The sequence below is a fragment of the Coloeus monedula genome, assembly GCF_965178545.1.
Source record: "Coloeus monedula genome assembly, chromosome: 5".
NCBI classification, from domain to species: domain Eukaryota; kingdom Metazoa; phylum Chordata; class Aves; order Passeriformes; family Corvidae; genus Coloeus; species Coloeus monedula.
The window spans coordinates 73,367,497-73,385,543 of NC_138785.1; the positions used below are offsets into that span (position 1 = coordinate 73,367,497).

Consider the following 18,047-nt stretch of genomic DNA (forward strand, 5'->3'; position numbering starts at 1 on the left):
GGGATTTTCCTTTGGGCTTCTTGTTTCCTTGGAGCTTTGCTCTCATTTTCCATCACACCTGGGACACGATTTTCCATGCACTTGCTGGACATTGCTGCAGCCTTGGCAGCTGGAAGGAGCCAGAACTTTGGGAGATATTTGGGTCTGGAGCGTCGATTTTGCCTTTGAGGTCTTGGGTTTTGTCGTTGGGTGATGGATTTTGGGGTTTAATACGAGATTATTTTGGTTTCTGCCAGTTGTGTTTGGATGAAACCCGGAATTCAGGCTTGTGGGAAAACCTTCATCCCTGGTTTCAGTCACAGAACCCCAAACCCGGTGGGTTTGCTCCACATTCATTCCGGCCTCAGGAAGTGATGTGCAAGAAAAGGGGATGGTTTGGTGGGATTCCAGGAGCTTCCAAAGTCCCCTGGGTTCTTCCAAAAGCTGAGAATTCCCTGAATCTCCCAAACCCCCTGTGGTGTCCAGCTGTGGCTGAGGTTTGTCCGCAGGGCCTTCCTGGCCGTTCCCTGCCGTGCTGGGTGAAAGAGGCTCTGTTTTCCCGGGATAAAGAACGGATTCTTTGGCTGAAGCCGGGCCCAGAGTGACCAAAACTCCACATTTCTGCACAATGACCAGAACCAGTGACACGAGTGGTGGGGGAAATGCCAAACTGATCCCGGTTTGGGGGCTGCTGGGAGTTTAGGATGAGCAGAAAGATGGAGCTGAGCAGGACAGGGAACATCCCTGTCCCCTCCGGGATAGAGGCAGTGGGATTGAAAGGTGTCAGGGTTTGAAGAAGGGGCTCCAAAAGATCTGGAGAGGGGCTTTGGACATGGGCATGAAGGGACAGGATACAGGGAATGGCTTCCTAATGGAAAAGGGGAGATTTGGGTGGGATTTTGGGAAGGAATTGCTCCCCTGGGAGGGTGGGGAGGCCCTGGCACAGGGTGCTCAGAGAAGCTGTGGCTGCCCCTGGATCCCTGGAAGTGTCCAAGGCCAGGTTGGATGGGGCTTGGAGTGACCTGGGCTAGTGGAAGGTGTCCCTGCCCGCATCACGGGGTGGGATTGATGGGATTTAAGGTCTCTTCCCACCCAAACCATTCCAGGATTCCATGGTTAATCTGTTTTACTCAGGCTGATTGCAGAGCAGGAGGTGCTGGGGGTGGATCCCAACAAATTCCCTGTGATTTCAATAATCCCAGGGGTCTCCAGTACCCATGGAATTCCTCGCATCCATCACCTCATTGCTGCTCCAAGAGCATGGATCACCTGGATAACCACGCCTGAACCCAGGTGCATCCCGGGATGTCGTGCTTGGAGTGTCCTGGTGCCCACTGAAATATAAATATGGATGTAATGTTTATGACAGGATCATGGAATCATGGAATTGTCGAGGTTTTAAATCCCTCCAGGGGTGGGGACTCCACCTGTGCCAGGCCTGGAGAGCCCTTCCCAGGAGGAATTTTCCCAATATCCAATCTAAACCTCCCCTGGCACAACCTGAGGCCATTTCCTCTCTCCTGGATCATGACAATCCCACTTGGAAAGCTGCTGGACTTTCCCACCCACATTCCAAGGTGGGATACCCCCAGTCAGGGCACGGGGGAGTGCCAGGAACACCATGGGAACCACCAGATCCCAACAATGTGAGGGGATGGGACAACGACCTGTGTCCCACACAGTCTGTGTGCTCCTGGGCACAGAATTCCCAGGCTGGAAAACCATGGGAACGCTGATATAGCAGGAAAAGATGGAGCACGAGTTGATTAAGGCTGATTGTGCTGCTCTTGGGGTGGTTTTTTTTTTCCCCTCAAGGCTCATAAAAATGTTATAAAAAGGGATTAATCAGGTTTGTGAGGCCGGAGCGACCGCTGATGGCGGCTGTGCCCTGGTTTGTGGAAGGAATCACCCTTGGCTGCCTCCCAGAATAAAACAGGGGGTGGAGGGGGATGAAACATCCCGATATCCCAACGTTCTGCCTGTCCCAGCTTCTCAAGCTGTGCTTTCCCCTGATTCCCCAGGCCTCCAGCACGCCCAGGATGAGCGCGGACGGCGGCAGCAAGCCCCTGAAGGTGGGCTCCCGCGTGGAGGTCATCGGCAAGGGCCACCGCGGCACCGTGGCTTACGTGGGGGCCACGCTGTTCGCCACCGGCAAATGGGTCGGGGTCATCCTGGACGAGGCCAAGGGCAAGAACGATGGCACGGTACAGGGCAGGAAGTATTTCACCTGCGAGGAGAACCACGGCATCTTCGTGCGGCAGTCGCAGGTGGGTGGGATCGATCCCGGCGTTCCTCGGGAGCACGCGGATGGCGGCTCGCTCGTTTAAACAGCACTTCCCACCCAGGTTTTGGGAGAAAATCCAGATCCCTTCGCTCCAGTGCCTGCTGAAATATAGATATGGATGTGATGTTTGTGATAGGATCATGGAATCATGGAATTGTCGAGGTTTTAAATCCCTCCGGGGGTGGGGACTCCACCACTACCCTGGGCGGCCCTTCCCAGGAGGAATTTTCCCAATGTCCATTATTTTTGGGAATCTCCATCTCCCACAAAGCAGGGAACAGCACGCTCCAAACCTGAGCTGAACCTCACCTGGTGTGGCTCCAGGCCCCCTCTGCACAATTCCTTGAGGTCCTGTTCATCCCACAGGGTTATTGCAGAATGTTTTCAGATGGATTGGGTGAATTCCCAGTGGTTTCGTTCTGCTTCCCAATGAAGTGCCCAGCCCTGTGCTGCCCTGTATTTTATCACCTGCAGCAGGTGGAGTTTGGGATCGATCCTGGACGTTTACCTGGAAGCAGAACCAGGGAATTTTAACTAAACCGTGTTTACCCGGAAGGAGATTGTCTTGGTTTGGATAAAACACGCGGTGGGGGTGGAGCTGCTGAGCTTTGCTGCTCGTGTGCTCCCCCAGGAACCAGGAGCTCCCTCCAGAGCAAACATCCTTCAGGTAAATTCCCTGTGTCACCTTCCAAGGGCAGAGAGGTGACACTGGAGGCCCCCAGCTCCTGTCCCCTCCCTGGCACAAAGGGGCTGCTTTGTGTTCCACCCCGTGGCCTCTCCTTGCCGGGGCCTTGGCACTGGGTGACAGAGGAAAGCTGAGCACAAAATGAGGGGATTTGGGTCCTGGGGTCCATCCCAACATCCTCTGTCCCATTGGAAGAGCCTTTGGATCACACATGGTCGGAGGTTGCAGCAAGGGCTCATCCAGGAGAAACTCCAGGAATCACTGAGGTTGGGAAAGGCCTTTAAGATGAGTGCAGCCATTCCCTGCTTCAGTCCCTTTGTCACCAGCTCGAGGCAGGAGGAGGGAAAAGGATCCCCATCCTTTAAATAATGGGATAAACACAGAGAGCGGAGCTCGCCAGAGCTGGAGGCAAACGTGCCAGGAAGCTTTTCATGGTTTTATCCAACCCAAACTCTGTTGGCGTGTAGGAATTGCTGGATGGAGCTCTGCTGCTCTCCTGGGATCACCACGGAGATTTCCCAAATGTAATTCCACCACACTCCCAGTTCCCCACACATTAAAACCGGACACGTGGACCCAGCTCCCTTGTCCGTCCCTCTCGGCCTCTCCTGCCAGCTGGGAGAGGCTTGGAGGGGTTTGCAGGGACAAAGTTGGGTCTGCAGGACCAGGAGGGACCTCAGAGCCCACCCAGTGCCACCCCCTGACAGGCAGGGATACCTCCCACTATCCCAGGTGGCTCCAAGCCCCAGTGTCCAGCCTGGCCTTGGGCACTGCCAGGGATCCAGGGGCAGCCACAGCTTCTCTGGGAATTCCATCCCAGCCCTTCACCACCATCACAGCCAGGAACTGCTTCCCAAAATCCCGTCTGGCAGTGGAAGCCGTCCCCCCGTGGTGTCACCTCGGCCTCTGTGCAGCGAGTGATGCCCAAGCCCTGCCCCGAATTCCAGATCGGGACACAGCTGGAGCAGAGACGGGAAGCAGGACGGATAAACAGCCCCCAAATCGCCCAAATCCTCTGTCCCGGAGCAAAGCCGGGGGGGGGGCAGGGCTGTCCCAGCAGGTCCAGAGCCGATCCTGAGCCACCCTGGGGCACAGGGAAGGTCCCCGGTGTCCCCCAGCTCCCACCTGGCGGGCACAGGGTGGGGACCCCGCCCCTGGCACCGCTGGGCAGGGGCAGGGAGGGGCAGCGGGTGCGGGCACAGGGCTCTGCGTGGGGCTGGATGCGTCCCCCATCCCTGGAAGTGTCCAAGGCCGGCTCGGACGGGGCTTGGAGCAACCTGGGCCAGCGGGAAGTGTCCCTGCCATGGCACAGGGTGGCACTGGGTGGGATTTAAGGTCCTTTCCCACCCAAACCATTCCAGGATTCCCTGCTTCTACCTGGGCTGGCAATTCCAAGCGTGGCTGTTCCTTTTCTGGAGTGTGGAAATCCCTGATTTTGGCATCACCTGGAGCTGCTCCTGCCTGGCAGAGGAGCTCGATGGCCACGACGTGGCCAGTCTGTGGTGGCACTGCCCAGTGTCACCCCGGATCCAGCCCCACTCTGTCCCTGTCCCCAGCCTCTCCAGCAGCTCTGGAATTCCCACCTGGGCTGTACCTGCTGGGAAACCCCCAGACCACTCGGAATTCCCATCCTGCATGGCTGCAGGTGTCATGATTTCCTTGGCATCACCTTTTCCTTGGTCTCCTTGTGGCTTTTAATTCCATTTTCATCATTCCTGGTGCTGGGAATCTTCCCAAAATGGAATCCCTGTCTGACAGCTTCCCAGGTTATTTTGATTTTTAAGCTGAGCTCCCAGGTGGGAGGTGCTGATGGATCAGGCAAATTCCTGCAGGAACAATTTGGGAGGTGCTGATCTGAGGTTCTCTCTCAGGGATCTAATTCCTCCCAGCCTCATTTTCCATGTTTATCCAGCAAAAATGCGTCCAAAAATAGTTCCCAGAGAGAAATGCCTGAATCTGATTTGGATGTTCCAGGCTGTCAAATCCAGAGCTTTGACTTTCCTCATTGCCTGTGTGAATATTCCGTATTCCCGACGGGAATGAGGAGTGTGTGGCTGTTCTCAAGGAGGAGAGTGGTCGATGGCAAAGCTGGAATGATGAAATTAAAAGTCCCTGCCAAAACCATGGGATCTGCTCTGCTGAACCCACTGCCAGAGGGACCTGTTCCCTGCTCTCCCTGTTTGGGAATTTTGGGCAGTGATGGTCGTTGTGCTTTTCCCAGATCCAGGTATTTGAGGATGGAGCGGACACAACGTCCCCAGAAACCCCAGAATCTGCTGCCATGAAGGTCCCCAAGAGAGGTAAGGCCTGGCTGGAAAATCCTTCCCAAAGGCATGGGAAATCCTTCCTGGAGAGGTGGGAAATCCTTCCCAAAGGCGTGGGAAATCCTTCCTGGAGAGGTGGGAAGTTATTCCTGAAGGGGATGGGGAATCCTTCCTGGAGGAGTGTGAATCCTTCCTGAAGAAATGGGAAATCTCTCTTGGAGGGGTGTGAATCCTTCCTGAAGAAATGGGAAATCTCTCTTGGAGGGGTGGGAATCCTTCCTGGAGAAATGGGAAATCCCTCCTGCAGAGGTGGGAAGCCCTTCCCAGATGAGATGGGAAATCCTTCCTGGAGAGGTGGGAAATCCTTCCTGGAGAGGTGGAAATCCTTAGCGGAGGGGATGGGAAATGATTCCTGAAGGGGATGGCGAATCCCTCCTGGAGGAATGGGAATCCTTCCTGGAGAGATGGGAAATCCCTCCTGCAGAGGTGGGAAGCCCTTCCCAGGTGAGATGGGAAATCCCTCCTGGAGAGGTGGGAAATCCTTCCTGGAAGGAAGGGGTAAATCATGGAGTATTTCCCAGTGGGAATGCAGACCCACTGAACCACTCTGAGCCTGTGGAATTGCAGCATCCCTGTGGAATTGCAGTGTCCCCGTCTCCAGCCCCTTGCTGTACCCCATTCCCACCCGGGAGCAGGGATCCCTTCCCGCTCTCCTCTGAGCATTCCTTCCCCCTTTCCCACATCCGTCGGCCCCGCCATCCCTGGCTGTGGGCCCAGGCAGGCTTCCCTGCCTCCCTCTGAGCTCTGCTTTGTCGGGAATGTTTTCCCCACACGCTGCGGGATCCCGGGAGCTGCCGGAAGGGGCTCTGCCAGCTTCCTGCCTTGGCTGCTCCGTCGGCTCTGTGTGCCAAGCCGGGAGCTCCGTGTGGGAAGCGTTTGTGGGATCGGGATTAATGGATCGGGGTGGGCTGGCGGTGGTGGGTGTTGGGTGTGGGTGGGATTTCCCCTCTCCCAGGAAGTAGGAAGTAAAATTAATAGGGAAAATGGAATGAACCCTTCTTTGATCCCTCCTTTGGATCCTGCAGTCGGTATGGAACCATGGAATAGTCGTGGAATTGTTTAGGTTGGAAAAGCCCTCGGACACCCCCAAATCCCCCAGCACTGACCGTGTCCCCAAGTGCCACATCCACGGCTGGTAAATCCCCACAGGGACGGGGACTCCAGCACTGCCAGGGCTGGACAGCCCTTCCCAGGAGGAATTTTCCCGATATCCCAACACCTGGCCCAGCCTGAGGCCGTTCCCTCTCCTCCTGTCCCTGTTCCCTGCGAGCAGAGCCCGACCCCCCCCGGCTGCCCCCTCCTGTCAGGGAGTTGTGCAGAGCCACAAGGTCCCTCCAGATCCCTCTTTTCTCCAGCCTGAACCCCTTTCCCAGCTCCCTCAGCTGCTCCAGCCCCTTCCCAGCTCCTTCCCTGGACACGATGGACGCTGGGTCGGGACAGACGGACACTGATCCCAGCTCACCCCCCATCCTGGGATCCAGGAGGAGCTGGGGCTGCAGTGGGGTGTGGGATGATGCTGCCAGGGATGCAGGGCTGGGATGTGGCTGCCTGCCAAGGGTTTCCATGGAAACAGCAGCTGCTGCAGCAGGACTGCAGTGGGGGGTGCAGGGATGGCTCTGCCATGGATCTGGCACCAGGAGGGGACACCTGGGGGCAGCTGCTGGTGACCCCTGGGCAAGGGTGGGAATCCAGACACACCTGCCTGGGACGGACAGGACACAGGGAATGGCTTCCCACTGGAAAAGGGGAGATTTGGGTGGGGTATTGGGAAGGAATTCCTCCCTGTGTGGGTGGAGAGGCTCTGGCACAGGTTGCCCAGAGAAGCTGTGGCTGCCCCTGGATCCCTGGAAGTGTCCCTGGAGCAGCCTGAGATAGTGGGAGGTGTCCCTGCCCACGGCACGGGGTGGGATTGATGGGATTTAAGGTCCCTTCCCACCACAAAGCATTCCATGATTCTATGTCCCCAAGTGCCACATCCACACGGGTTTAAACCCCTCTAGGGATGATGACTCCGCTGCTCCCTGAGCAGCCTGTGCCAGTGGCTCGAGGAATCCCAGAATTCCAGGGATTCAGCCCAAGGAGAGCGGTGGAACTGCCCCAATTCCCAGGCGTGTCCAAGTGTTTGCCTTCCTCAGCCAGCAGCTCCCATAAGGAATTCCCTGTTCCCCCAAACCCACACCCCCCACTTTGCCACCATTTCCTGCCAGATCCTGACTCTGCTTCACTTCCCAAAATTCTCCTGTTCCCTGCTGGGTGCCCTGTGGCTGCAGGGACACCGGGATGGGGACAGGGGTGTCCCTCAGGCTCATGGCTCCTTTTCTGCTCTCTCCACAGATTCCCTGGATGCTGCCAAGGCCAGCAAACTGGTGAGTGACCCCAGCACTCTGTTGCCTCTGGGAGGTTTTCATCCCACTGGGAAGAGCACATGGACAGACTTTCATGGGATAAAATGCCCATGGAAAAGCGAATTTCTCCCGAAACCCATGGGAAACGAGGTGTGAAAAATGTCATTTTCAGCCACTGGCCAGGAATCTGTCAGTTCCTGAGGGATTATCCAGCACAGTGCCCCATGTTTGGATCCGAGTTCAGCAGCATTCCTGAGCTGCTTCCTTCAAATCCATGGAATCATGGAAGGGACCTCCAAGCCCCCTCAGTTCCTGCCATGGGCAGAGACACCTTCCACTATCCCAGGCTGCTCCAAGTCCCATCCAACCTTGCCTGGAACTCTTCCAGGGATGGGGCAGCTCTAAGGACCCCCCAATCCCATGGGAAGAGTGCATTCCTTGGGATGGGTGACACTGGCTCTCTCTGGCTTTTGTGGGTGAACACCTCTGTCTTCATCCAGGAGCTCCAGTGGCTCCTGGGACGTGCTGTATCCAAATGTGAGGGATATTTCCTAAGGAATGGGAATCTGGTGCGGGTTCCTGTCCTCAGGAATGGCCATAAGAGTGTGGGGTAGTGAGGAATCATGGAATACTGAGGTTGGAAAAGCCCTCTGAGCCCATCAAGTCCAGCACTGCCCAGGTCACCATTCCTGGGAACTGGGTGATCCTGGGGACACGGCAGATGGGTTTGTGTGTTTTGGGGTAGGAACTGGATTTTCCATGGGGATAAACTGGCCCAACTGGGATGTTGGGAAGCAGTGGGAAAGGAAGTGGTGGGGACAAGGCGCTTCTGTGCGAGTGACACCTGCAGGGCTGGGTCAGGGCTCATCGAAGCCCAGCCTCCTGCGCTGCCCTTCCGGATAATTCCCAGCAGTGGGAATTCTGCTCTCCACCCCGCTTTGGGACAGCTGGGATGGGGATGGAGCAGCACCTGGGGATTTGTTGGGCTCAGATCCCAGGGAATGTGAGCTCCAGCCAGCGGAAACAGATTCCCTGTCCTGTATTAGAGAGGTTTGGGAAGGTTTTTGGCTTTTCCTGCTGTGTGGGGTTGGATCCATCAACCCCTGGCACTGCTGGAGCCCCGTGCTCCATGTGCTCCCTGCCTGATCCTCCTGGTTTAATTCCACCCTGGAATTCATTAAAAGACAAAGAGGATATTTAGGAAACCTCAGCCTTCTTGAAATCAGGGAATGGGGATTGTTCCTGGAATTTTTTTTATGCTGCTGGAGAAGGGCTCAGGACAGGAGGTGCTGCTCCATGTGCGTTCCGGGGCATTCCCGGAACCATGGAATGGTTGGGAATGGGAATGGGAGGGACCTTAAAGCCCATCCAGGGGCATTTTCCACTATCCCAGGTTGCACCAAGCCCTGTCCAACCTGGCCCTGGACACTTCCAGGAATGGGGCAGCCACAGCTTCTCTGGGAAATCCATTCTAGGGCCTCCTCACCCTCCCAGCCAGGAATTCCTTCCCAAAATTCCATCTCTCCCTGCCCTCTGGCAGTAGGAACCCATTCCCTGTGTCCTCGCATCCTCTTCCTCCTGCATCCTGGGAGATCCTGGCCACCCCAATCCCTTTAACCTGTCTGATTTGTTCCCCTTTGGATGTGTCCTGACTCCCCAAATTCTCCGTGCTGGGAGGGGCAGGAGGTGGATCCGGAGCGAGGGGGGTCACTCCAGGGCTGTTTTCTCCTTCATTTACTTCCATTTCCTTGATTATCTTTCCCCTCCTGCCTTTCCTGCAGCCCAGGGTAGGGGTGTTCCCAGGGAATGTTTCCCTGGAGCCACGGGGTCTGTCTAACATTCCTTCTGTTCCCTCCTCACGCAGCGCGGAGCCAAGCCCAAAAAGGTGCCGTTTGTCCCTTTTCCGCGCGCGGCCGCATGCCGGGGCCATCGTCATCCTCACTGTGTCCCCATCCCGCTCCATCCCAGCGCTGCATGGCTGTCCTTGCATGTGCTCCCAGCCAGGGAGGGGACATCGCTCCGGGGCGGAACGTGGTGCTGTCACATCGACGTGGAATCGTGGGATGTTTGGGTGGGAAAAGCCTCAGAGGCCAGCGGGTTCCCAAGCCGTGTCCCCAAGTGTCACATCTGCGGGGCTGTGAAATCCGCCCCCCGGGAATGGGGGCTGTCCCCCCTGCCCTGGGCAGTCTCTTCCAATGCTTTCTGACTCTTTCCATGAAGGAATTTTCCCATTGTCCAACCGGAACCTCCCCTGGCACAACCTGAGGCCGTTCCCTCACAGATATTTTTATAAACCCGAAACCCTCCGGTGGCTCGGGGACTTCTCAGGGCTGTCCTGTCCTGTCCTCCTCTTAGGGACACCCAAACCCACCTGGTTTGTGACAATTATTGAAGCCAAAAAGCTTTCGGACAAGGATGAGCTGAAACTCCAAGGAATCCTGGAATGGTTTGGGTTGGGATGGACGTTAACACCCATCTCATTGCATGCCACGGGCAGGGAGACCAAATCATCATTCCCTGCAGGAAATCGGGGGAATTTTTTTTCTTCCCCTTGGGAATTTTGCCAAGAGAAAAGCCAAGGAGGGCACTGGAGACATGGGAGAGGGGAGGGAGGTGGTACCTTGTGTGCCCTCAGCATCCCTTTGGTCCAGCTTTGCTTTCCAGCCACTTCTGTGTCGATTTTTGGGCGGAAAAATGGTCCAAAGAGCTCTGGTTGTCCATGGGAAGTCCGGAGGTGAGGAGCGATGTGGAATCTGCCTGGAGAGAGCCTGTGGAGAGAGGCTGGGAGCACGTGTCCCCAAGTGTCCCCTCCTCGTGTCCCCCCAGATCCAGGTCTCTGCGTGTCCCCAAAGCTCCAGGGTCCCTGTGGATCCCTCATCCCGATCCTGCCAGCTCCAAGGGGCTCTGCTGTGGGATGAAATTCCCCTTTGGAATGTTGTGTTCTTCCTTCCCTGTCCCTGTTCTGGCAGGTTTGCAGCTACTCTGTGTCCCCGCTGTCTGCTCGGAGCTGCGGGTGGGATTAGGATCACGGGAGTGTGACCGTCACTGTCCCGAGGATCAGGGATCTGTCACTGCCCCGAGGATCGTGGATTTGTGACTGTCACTGTCCTGGCAATCATGGAGGTTGTGACTGTCACTGTCCCGAGGATCAGGGATCTGTCACTCTCCTGGGGATCTGTCACTGTCACTGCCCTGGGGGTCTGGGGCTGTGACTGTCACTGTCCTGAGGATCGTGGGGATGTGACAGTCACTGTCCTGAGGATCGTGGATCTGTCACTGTCCTGGGAATCCTGGATCTGTCACTGTCACTGCCCTGGGGGTCTGGGGCTGTGACTGTCACTGTCCTGAAGATCGTGGGGGTGTGACAGTCATTGTCCTGAGGATCCTGGATCTGTCACTATCCTCAAGGTCCTGGATCTGTGACAGTGATTGTCCTGAGGATCCTGGATCTGTCACTGTCCTGGGAATCCTGGATCTGTCACTGTCACTGCCCTGGGGGTCTGGGGCTGTGACTGTCACTGTCCTGAGGATCATGGGTCTGTCACTGTCACTGTCCTGAGGATCCTGGGTCTGTCACTGTCCTGGGGATTGTAGTGACAGTTGTTTTCCTGAGGATCATGGGGCTGTGACTGTCACTGTCCTGGGGATCATGGATTTGTGACTGTCACTGTCCTGAGACTCAGGGGGGTGTGACAGTCACTGTCCTGAGGATCCTGGATCTGTCACTGTCCTGGGGGTCATGGATCTGTGACTGTCACTGTCCTGGGGATCCCGGATGTGTGACTGTCCTGGGGATCCTGGATCTGTTGCTGTCACTGCCCTGAGCATCCCGGTGTGTGACTGTCACTGCCCTGAGGGTCCCAGTGTGTGACAGTCACTGTCCTGAGGATCATGGGTCTGTCACTGTCCTGGGGATCTGGATCTGTCACTGTCCTCACCCCCATCCTGGCTGCACAGGCACACCTCACGCAGGGACATCCCCGTTGAGGGACAGCCCTGTGCCAGGCTCTGCTGTCCCCTCAGAATTCAACTTTTTCAGCCATTAATGACCCCGAGAGCCCCCCCTGCCCGCTGGACAGCTCCTGCCCCACACATGGCTGGGGTGGGGGGGGGAATTGGATAATGAGAGTAATTAGCGGGTAAATCCTCGTTCCGGAGATTACAGCAGCTCCTGTGTGTCAAATATAGACTTTAATCGTGTCCAGAGCTGCTGCCAGATGGGCCTTTCCCTTCCCTGCTGTGGTTCTTTGCTGTTTTCCATGGATTTGGGAGTGGTGTGGCCGTTGTGGCCTTTGGGCTGTGCTGTTCCTGCAGGACACTGGGGGTCCTGTCCCTCAGCTGGGACACTGTGTCGGGGTGTCCTTGCTCTTGGAGCAGAAGGATAAGGCTGTCCCTAGGAGGTGCTGGCCTCTGTCCTGGGCCAACGTGGCTGGGAAGGACCCCAAAATTCAGTGAAAGAGCAGGAAAAGGGTGTTTCCCAGGTAATTTTTGGGATGACACAGGTTGTGTCGTCTTCATCCCCATGACAATGTGTCTGTGGTGGTGACAGGCCAGTCCCTTCTCCTGCTGCAGCGCTGGGTGGCACTGGGTCACGGATGTCACCTCCCAGGGACACAGAGGTGCCAGGGCTGTGGTGGGAGCAGGGGACTCCTAGGGATGCAGGGAAAGGCTGGTCCCTGGCTCTTTGGGGGGGTGTCAGGGTGAGCTGCTGGGGTCTGACACACTCCACAATCACGGAATCGTGGAATATTTAGGTTGGAAAAGCCCTCCAAGACCACTCAGTCCAACTGTTCCTCCGGCACTGCCAAGGCCGTGTCCCCAGATGCCACATCCACAGGTGGCACGAGCTGGTGCTGTGACCCTGCTGTTAAGTCCTGTCCCGTCACCTCAGGTCCCCTGCAGCTGCAGCTCTGGCCCCTGGGATTTTCCCTCTGATGGATCAGGTTTGTCCCCCTCCAGTGACATCCCTGTTCCTTTCATCCTCCTGGCTGCATTCCATGTGCCAGGGCTGCATTCCCGTGGCATGTCCTGAGGCTGGACCTCCCCCTCTTGCTCTGATCCCATCCTGGGGTGACCAGTCAGTGGCCGGGTCAGTGTCCAGGTTGTTATCCCGGCGTTATCCCGGTCTCTGTGCAGGAGCAGATGGCCCATTCCAGCCCAGAGCAGGTCCCAGATGGTCTGTGGAACACAGAGAGGCCACCCCAAGCCCTGTTAATCCTTTAAAGGAACGGATAATCTGATCAGCATCCAAACCCCACCTGATCCCAGCTGCCCAAACCGCGCCCCATGGCAGGGCCTGGATGAACCCAGGGCTGATTTTCCAAGCACTGCTGTTCCTTGGGCCAGGTGTCACCCCTGTGAGAGCTCTTTGTGTCCCCAAGGGGGTTTGTGGCGAGGTCTGAGGTGATTATTTTGATGTGATCCTTTGGGGCCGGGATCTGAGCGGCAGCTGGTGCTGCAAACGGATGACCCCATGGAAAAGAGCACCTGGCATCTCCTCTCCAATCCCCCCAAGAGCCAGGAATTGTCCCATCTGTGGTGGTGCCACAAGTTCCTTCTCCCTTCTCATGGATTTTGGATAAAAAACCTCCCTTCCCCTGTCCCTGATGAGTTTCAGGGACAGCCCAAAGCATCCGACACCATTTTGCCGTGGTTAAATTGCGTTTTCTCCCTGCTGCTGCATTTATTGGGTGCTGTGTGTGGGAAGAGTTGATATATTCTGGATGTAGGGAGCGGAGCTGTGTGTCAGGAGAGGAGCTGGTTCATTAGAGCAGCTCTAATACCCATAATTATCTTAAAGTTAAATCTGTGTGAGCCTGCACGTGGCTCCTCTGGAGATGGACATGGCACTCTGATCATTCGGGGGCTTAGAGCAACGGATCCGGGATGATTTCATCTGGAAATGCTTCTTGAGGGGTTCCTTTTCCCTGTGGTTTGGATGAGGGCTGGTGGGAATGGGAGGGAGATTCTGTTGGAGCGTTGGAATGGATTTGGATGACGCCAGAAGCTGGGTCAGTGTCAGCAGCTCTGGTTCCTGGAAGGGTTCGTGGTGCTCAGGCTGATGGAGCTCGGGGCTTCTTTGTTAAGAGATGCAATTACAGCAATTACAACTCCCGAAAATGTCACTTGGGAACTCTCCCCTGCCCCCAGCGCCTGCCAGCAGCAGGAGGGAGCTGTGGGAGAGTGGATCATGGAATGGGTTGGGTTGGAAGAGACCTTAAAGCCCATCCATGGCTTCCTTTCACTGTCCCAGGTGGATCCAAGCCCCATCCAGCCTGGCCTTGGGCACTGCCAGGGATCCAGGGGCAGCCCCAGCTGCTCTGGCAATTCCAGCCCAGCCCCTGCCCACCCTCCCAGCCAGCAATTCCTTCCCAACATCCCAGCCCAAGCTCCCCTTTCCCACTGGGAAGCCATTCCCTGCCTCCTGTCCCTCCAGCCCTTGGCCCCAGTCCCTCTGCAGCTCTCCTGGAGCCCCTTTAGGCCCTGCAAGGGGCTCGCAGCTCTCCCTGGCTCCTTCCCTTCTCCAGGGCAACATTCCCAGCAATCCTGCCTCCAGAGCAGAGGGGCTCCAGAGTTATGGAATGGTTTGGATTGGAACAGACCTTAAATTCCATCTTGTCCCACCCCCTGCCATGTGCAGGGACACCTCCCACTATCCCAGGCTGCTCCAAACTCCATCCAGCCTGGCCTGGGGCACTTCCCCCACAGCTGCTGGATTCCCTGACCCAGGGGTTATTCAGGAATCAGACCCCACCACAGATCAGTTGGAATAGGGTGTCCCTGGCACAACAGCCTGGGGGGCTGCTTCCAGGGAATGCCAACCTTTGGGAAAAAGGGGCCTTTAAAGGCTTTTTCTGGGAGATTGGCAGGATTGTGCCGAGGGTGTGGAAATCCTGGAGGCAAAATTCCCTGTGTGTGTGGGGAGGGTTGGGTGTGCAGGTGAGCCCGGGGGCACCCTGATCCACTTTCCCCTCATAGTGTGGGAATATGGGAAAATGAGAGTTGGAATGGGAGCTGGATGAGGGCCATGCTCAGGTTACACCATGTAACAGATGGGATTTGGGATGCGTGCATGTAAAGGGAGCTGCTGTCCTGGTCTCCAGCTCTCCGTGGGGCAGGACACGGGGATTCATGGAGAGTTTGGAGACGGTGCTTGGTGACATCCTCTGGGTTTCCAGCAGAGTTCTTGTCCAGGGACAACGGGAATGCCAGGCAGGAATTGCGGGAATGCTCCTGGCAGGGCAGCGAGGCTCAGGACGCTACCCTGGGTGGCCGGCGCGCTCCGCAGGGGCATTTTTAGGGCAGGGGTTTTGGGGCAGGGGCTCTCCGAGGCCCGGGGGGATCTCTCCGCACCCTCAGCCGTGCAGGGCTACCCTGAGCTCCCGGGAATCTGCTGGCGCTGGATGGCAGCGCGGCAAGATGGTCCCTCCGTCCATCTGTCCATCCCTCCGGGCTCAGCGCCGTCCATCTGTCCATCCAGCCTCCGCTCCGTCCGTCTGTCCGCTCCCGGGGGGATTCGCCCGGCGCTCGCAGCCGCCGGCGCGGGGCGGGTTCGGCTGCGGGCACCGCGGGGATGCCGAGCGCAGCCACGGAGCCGCCTGCCCCGGGGAACAGCGGGCTCGCACCCGGGGGCTGTCCCGGGGGACGCTGAGCCTCTGAGAACCCCCCCCCGTCCCCTCCCCGAGCGCAGCATCACATCCGCGCCATCCTCATCCCCATCCTCATCCGCACATCGCCCGGCTCGGTGCAGCGCCCGGCGGTGCGGCCCCTCCGCGGTGATGTCATGAGCCGCCGGGGCGGTGGTTGGAGCCACCGGCGGAGCGGGGACGAGCGGCCGCGGCCGGGGGGGGCTGCCCTGGACCCCCTGAGCCCCCGCTGAGCCCCCGCTGAGCCCCCGCCGAGCCCTCGGGCAGCACCTGGCGAGCGGCCGGCGGCGGCCGCGGCCATTTGCCGTGTCCGGCCGTGCTGACTGACCCGCTGCTCCGTCTCCTCCCGCTCCGGCCGTCCCTGCGCGACGATGAGGCAGGCCCCGGCTACACGCAAGGTACGGTTCTCACCCGCATCCCCCGGCATCGCATCCCCGCTTCCCAGCCGCCTCCTCCCTCTTTTTCCCCGTTTTCCCCGTGTTGATGCTGCCGGGCTGTAATTGGGAGCGTGACGGGCTCGGGGAGGAGGGGGGCGGTGGGCGAGCATCGGTTCATGGCTGGCTTTGCCTTCCGAGCTCCCGGAGTCCCCTCTCCGTGTCACCCGGCCGTGCCCGCGGTGATTGCAGCGGCTCTGCGGCTCCGCCGGGGCCCTGTCCCCGCTGCCGGTGCCATCCCTGCTCTGAGGATGCTGATGCCATCCCTGTCCCTGCTGCCGGTGCCACCCCGCTGCCTGGGGGTGTCGGTGCTGTCCCTGCTGCCCGTGTTGTCCCCGCTGCTGGTGCCGTCCCCACTCCAGAGGTGCCGGTGCCATCCCTGCTGCTCTCCCTGTCCCCACAGCTGGTGCCTTCCCCACTGCCTGGCAGTGTCAGTGCTGTTCCCGCTGCCGGTGCCATCCCCGCTTCCAGTGCCACTGGTGCCCACCCTGGGGAAGCTGCATGTCCATAATCCAGGTTTTCCTGCTGGCCACGCTGTTGGGATCAGCCTTTAGCATTCCCAGAGGCCGGTGGTACCCGGGTCCCTGCCAGGCTGCCATTCCCGCAGGTGACAGCACGGGCACTGGCCTATATGTTTATTTTTAGCGTAACCAGGATGTCACTGCTCAGCTTAAAGAGAAATCCTGGGAATTTCTGGCTGATGGCAGGGAACAGAACTGAGCTGGGCCGGCCGTGCCGGTACCTGGCAGTAAATGCTCCTGATTTACACCTGCACCTCCCCGAGCTCAGACACCGACGCTCCTCGTCACGTGTCCCTGTTAATCCTCTTCCCGATGGAAAGTTTCACGGATGCTGCTTTCCCTCTGCCCCATTGGTGCTCAGCCCCACAGCTGGATTCCATCCTGCTTTTCCATCGTTCCTCTCCTTGCCCATGGAATCACATCTGTGAGACTGGGCACCTGCCAGGTGGTGCTGGTTGTTTGAAATGCAGAATTCCTGGCAGTATCCCAGGGAGCCACACCTTGGGGGGCTCATCCTGCTGCTGGGGGCTGAGACTCAGTTCCAGCAGAAGGGAGGTGCCTCCAAGGGGTGAAATTCCCAGGAATTGAATGGGATGGCATCAGCATGGACCAGCAGCGGGTCAGTGCCTGGGCATCACCTCCAGCACTGCCTGCCCTGCTCGGGAGCTGCTGCCAATCGGAATCCTCCTGGAAACTCTGGGAATGCTCCACAGCAGCAGCCACAGTCCGTGAAGTTCAGCTTTTCCTCATCAGAAGCCTTGAAACTTAATCCAGGAGGAGGCTCCAGTGACACCTCCCCTCTCCTGCCCGCTGGAAGGTGACATTCACACATTCCTGCTCATCCATCCAGCGCTCACTGCTCCTGGCTGGATCAGGATTCCCACACCTGGAGCAGAACCAAATCAGGAGGGACCTGTGAGACCCCACATTCAACGGGCAACACCACCCTCACCCCAGTCAGTCGTTGGTATCCAGGAGGATTTTTCCAGAGTTCTGCTGCCAGAAGCCGAGTCCATCTCGGAGCGCGCCGGTTTGGAGCCCCCGACGCTCCCCCGGGAGCAGAGGTTTTATAATTCCATCAAATATTGATGCAGCAGCATTACACAGCAGAGCCTGGAACCTCCAGTGGAACATCCATCCCCAGCGGGGGGGTCGGAGCATCCCGGATCCAGGAGAGTCCAGGTGAGGTTGCTGCCTCTGCTCCCAGTGCTGGCACGATGCTGGACACCGGAAAATCCATGTCCCATCTTGGTCACCAGCTTTTCCAGAGCCCAGGGATGACTGGCTGGTGCCGTGGGGACAGATGGATGGACAGGAAGGTGCCAACACGGAGGGGAACCCGGCCAGCCCCCATTTCTGATGGAAAAAGCAGCTGGAGCATCCCAGAGCATCCCTTTGCCAAGAATCCCGAGGGTCTTGGAGCGCCAACTTTTGGTGGTCTGCAGGTGGCATCCCATGGAGGGGACCAGAGCTCCGGTGGAGGCACAAAGCAGGATTATTCCCTGTCATTCCACATGGCTTTAGGGATGGTTCCCAGGAGGCTTCTCCCTGGTTTTAGGGTTCGGTGTGGTTTGAGTCAGGGTTTGAATTGGTGTCCCCCACCCCATGGCCAGGACAAGGCTCAGTGTCCCCCAGTCCAGGGCTTGGTGTCCCCCAGGACGAGGCTCGTTGTCTCCTGGGACAGGGATCAGCGTCCCCCATTCCCATGGCCCAGGAAAAGGCTCCATGTGCCCCAGGGAAGGAGCTGGTGTCCCCCAGGACATTTCCTCGTGTGGGACTCGGTGGTCAGTGTGGGACCCCCCAGCCCTGCCCCATTTCTGAATCCCCCA

General features: G+C 57.9%; 1 protein-coding gene across 3 annotated transcripts in view; it reads left to right on the plus strand.

The window, feature by feature from the left end:
* DCTN1 (dynactin subunit 1) overlaps window positions 1–18,047 on the plus strand; it is a 49,175-nt gene that overhangs the window by 10,842 nt on the left and 20,286 nt on the right. For all 3 annotated transcript variants that reach the window (XM_082282380.1, XM_082282382.1, XM_082282381.1), the window contains exons 2-4: window positions 2,001–2,246; window positions 5,170–5,248; window positions 7,607–7,638. In XM_082282380.1, the coding sequence (XP_082138506.1) occupies window positions 2,019–2,246; window positions 5,170–5,248; window positions 7,607–7,638 (339 nt within the window). In that variant the 5' untranslated portion in view covers window positions 2,001–2,018. The remainder of the gene's footprint in view (window positions 1–2,000; window positions 2,247–5,169; window positions 5,249–7,606; window positions 7,639–18,047) is intronic.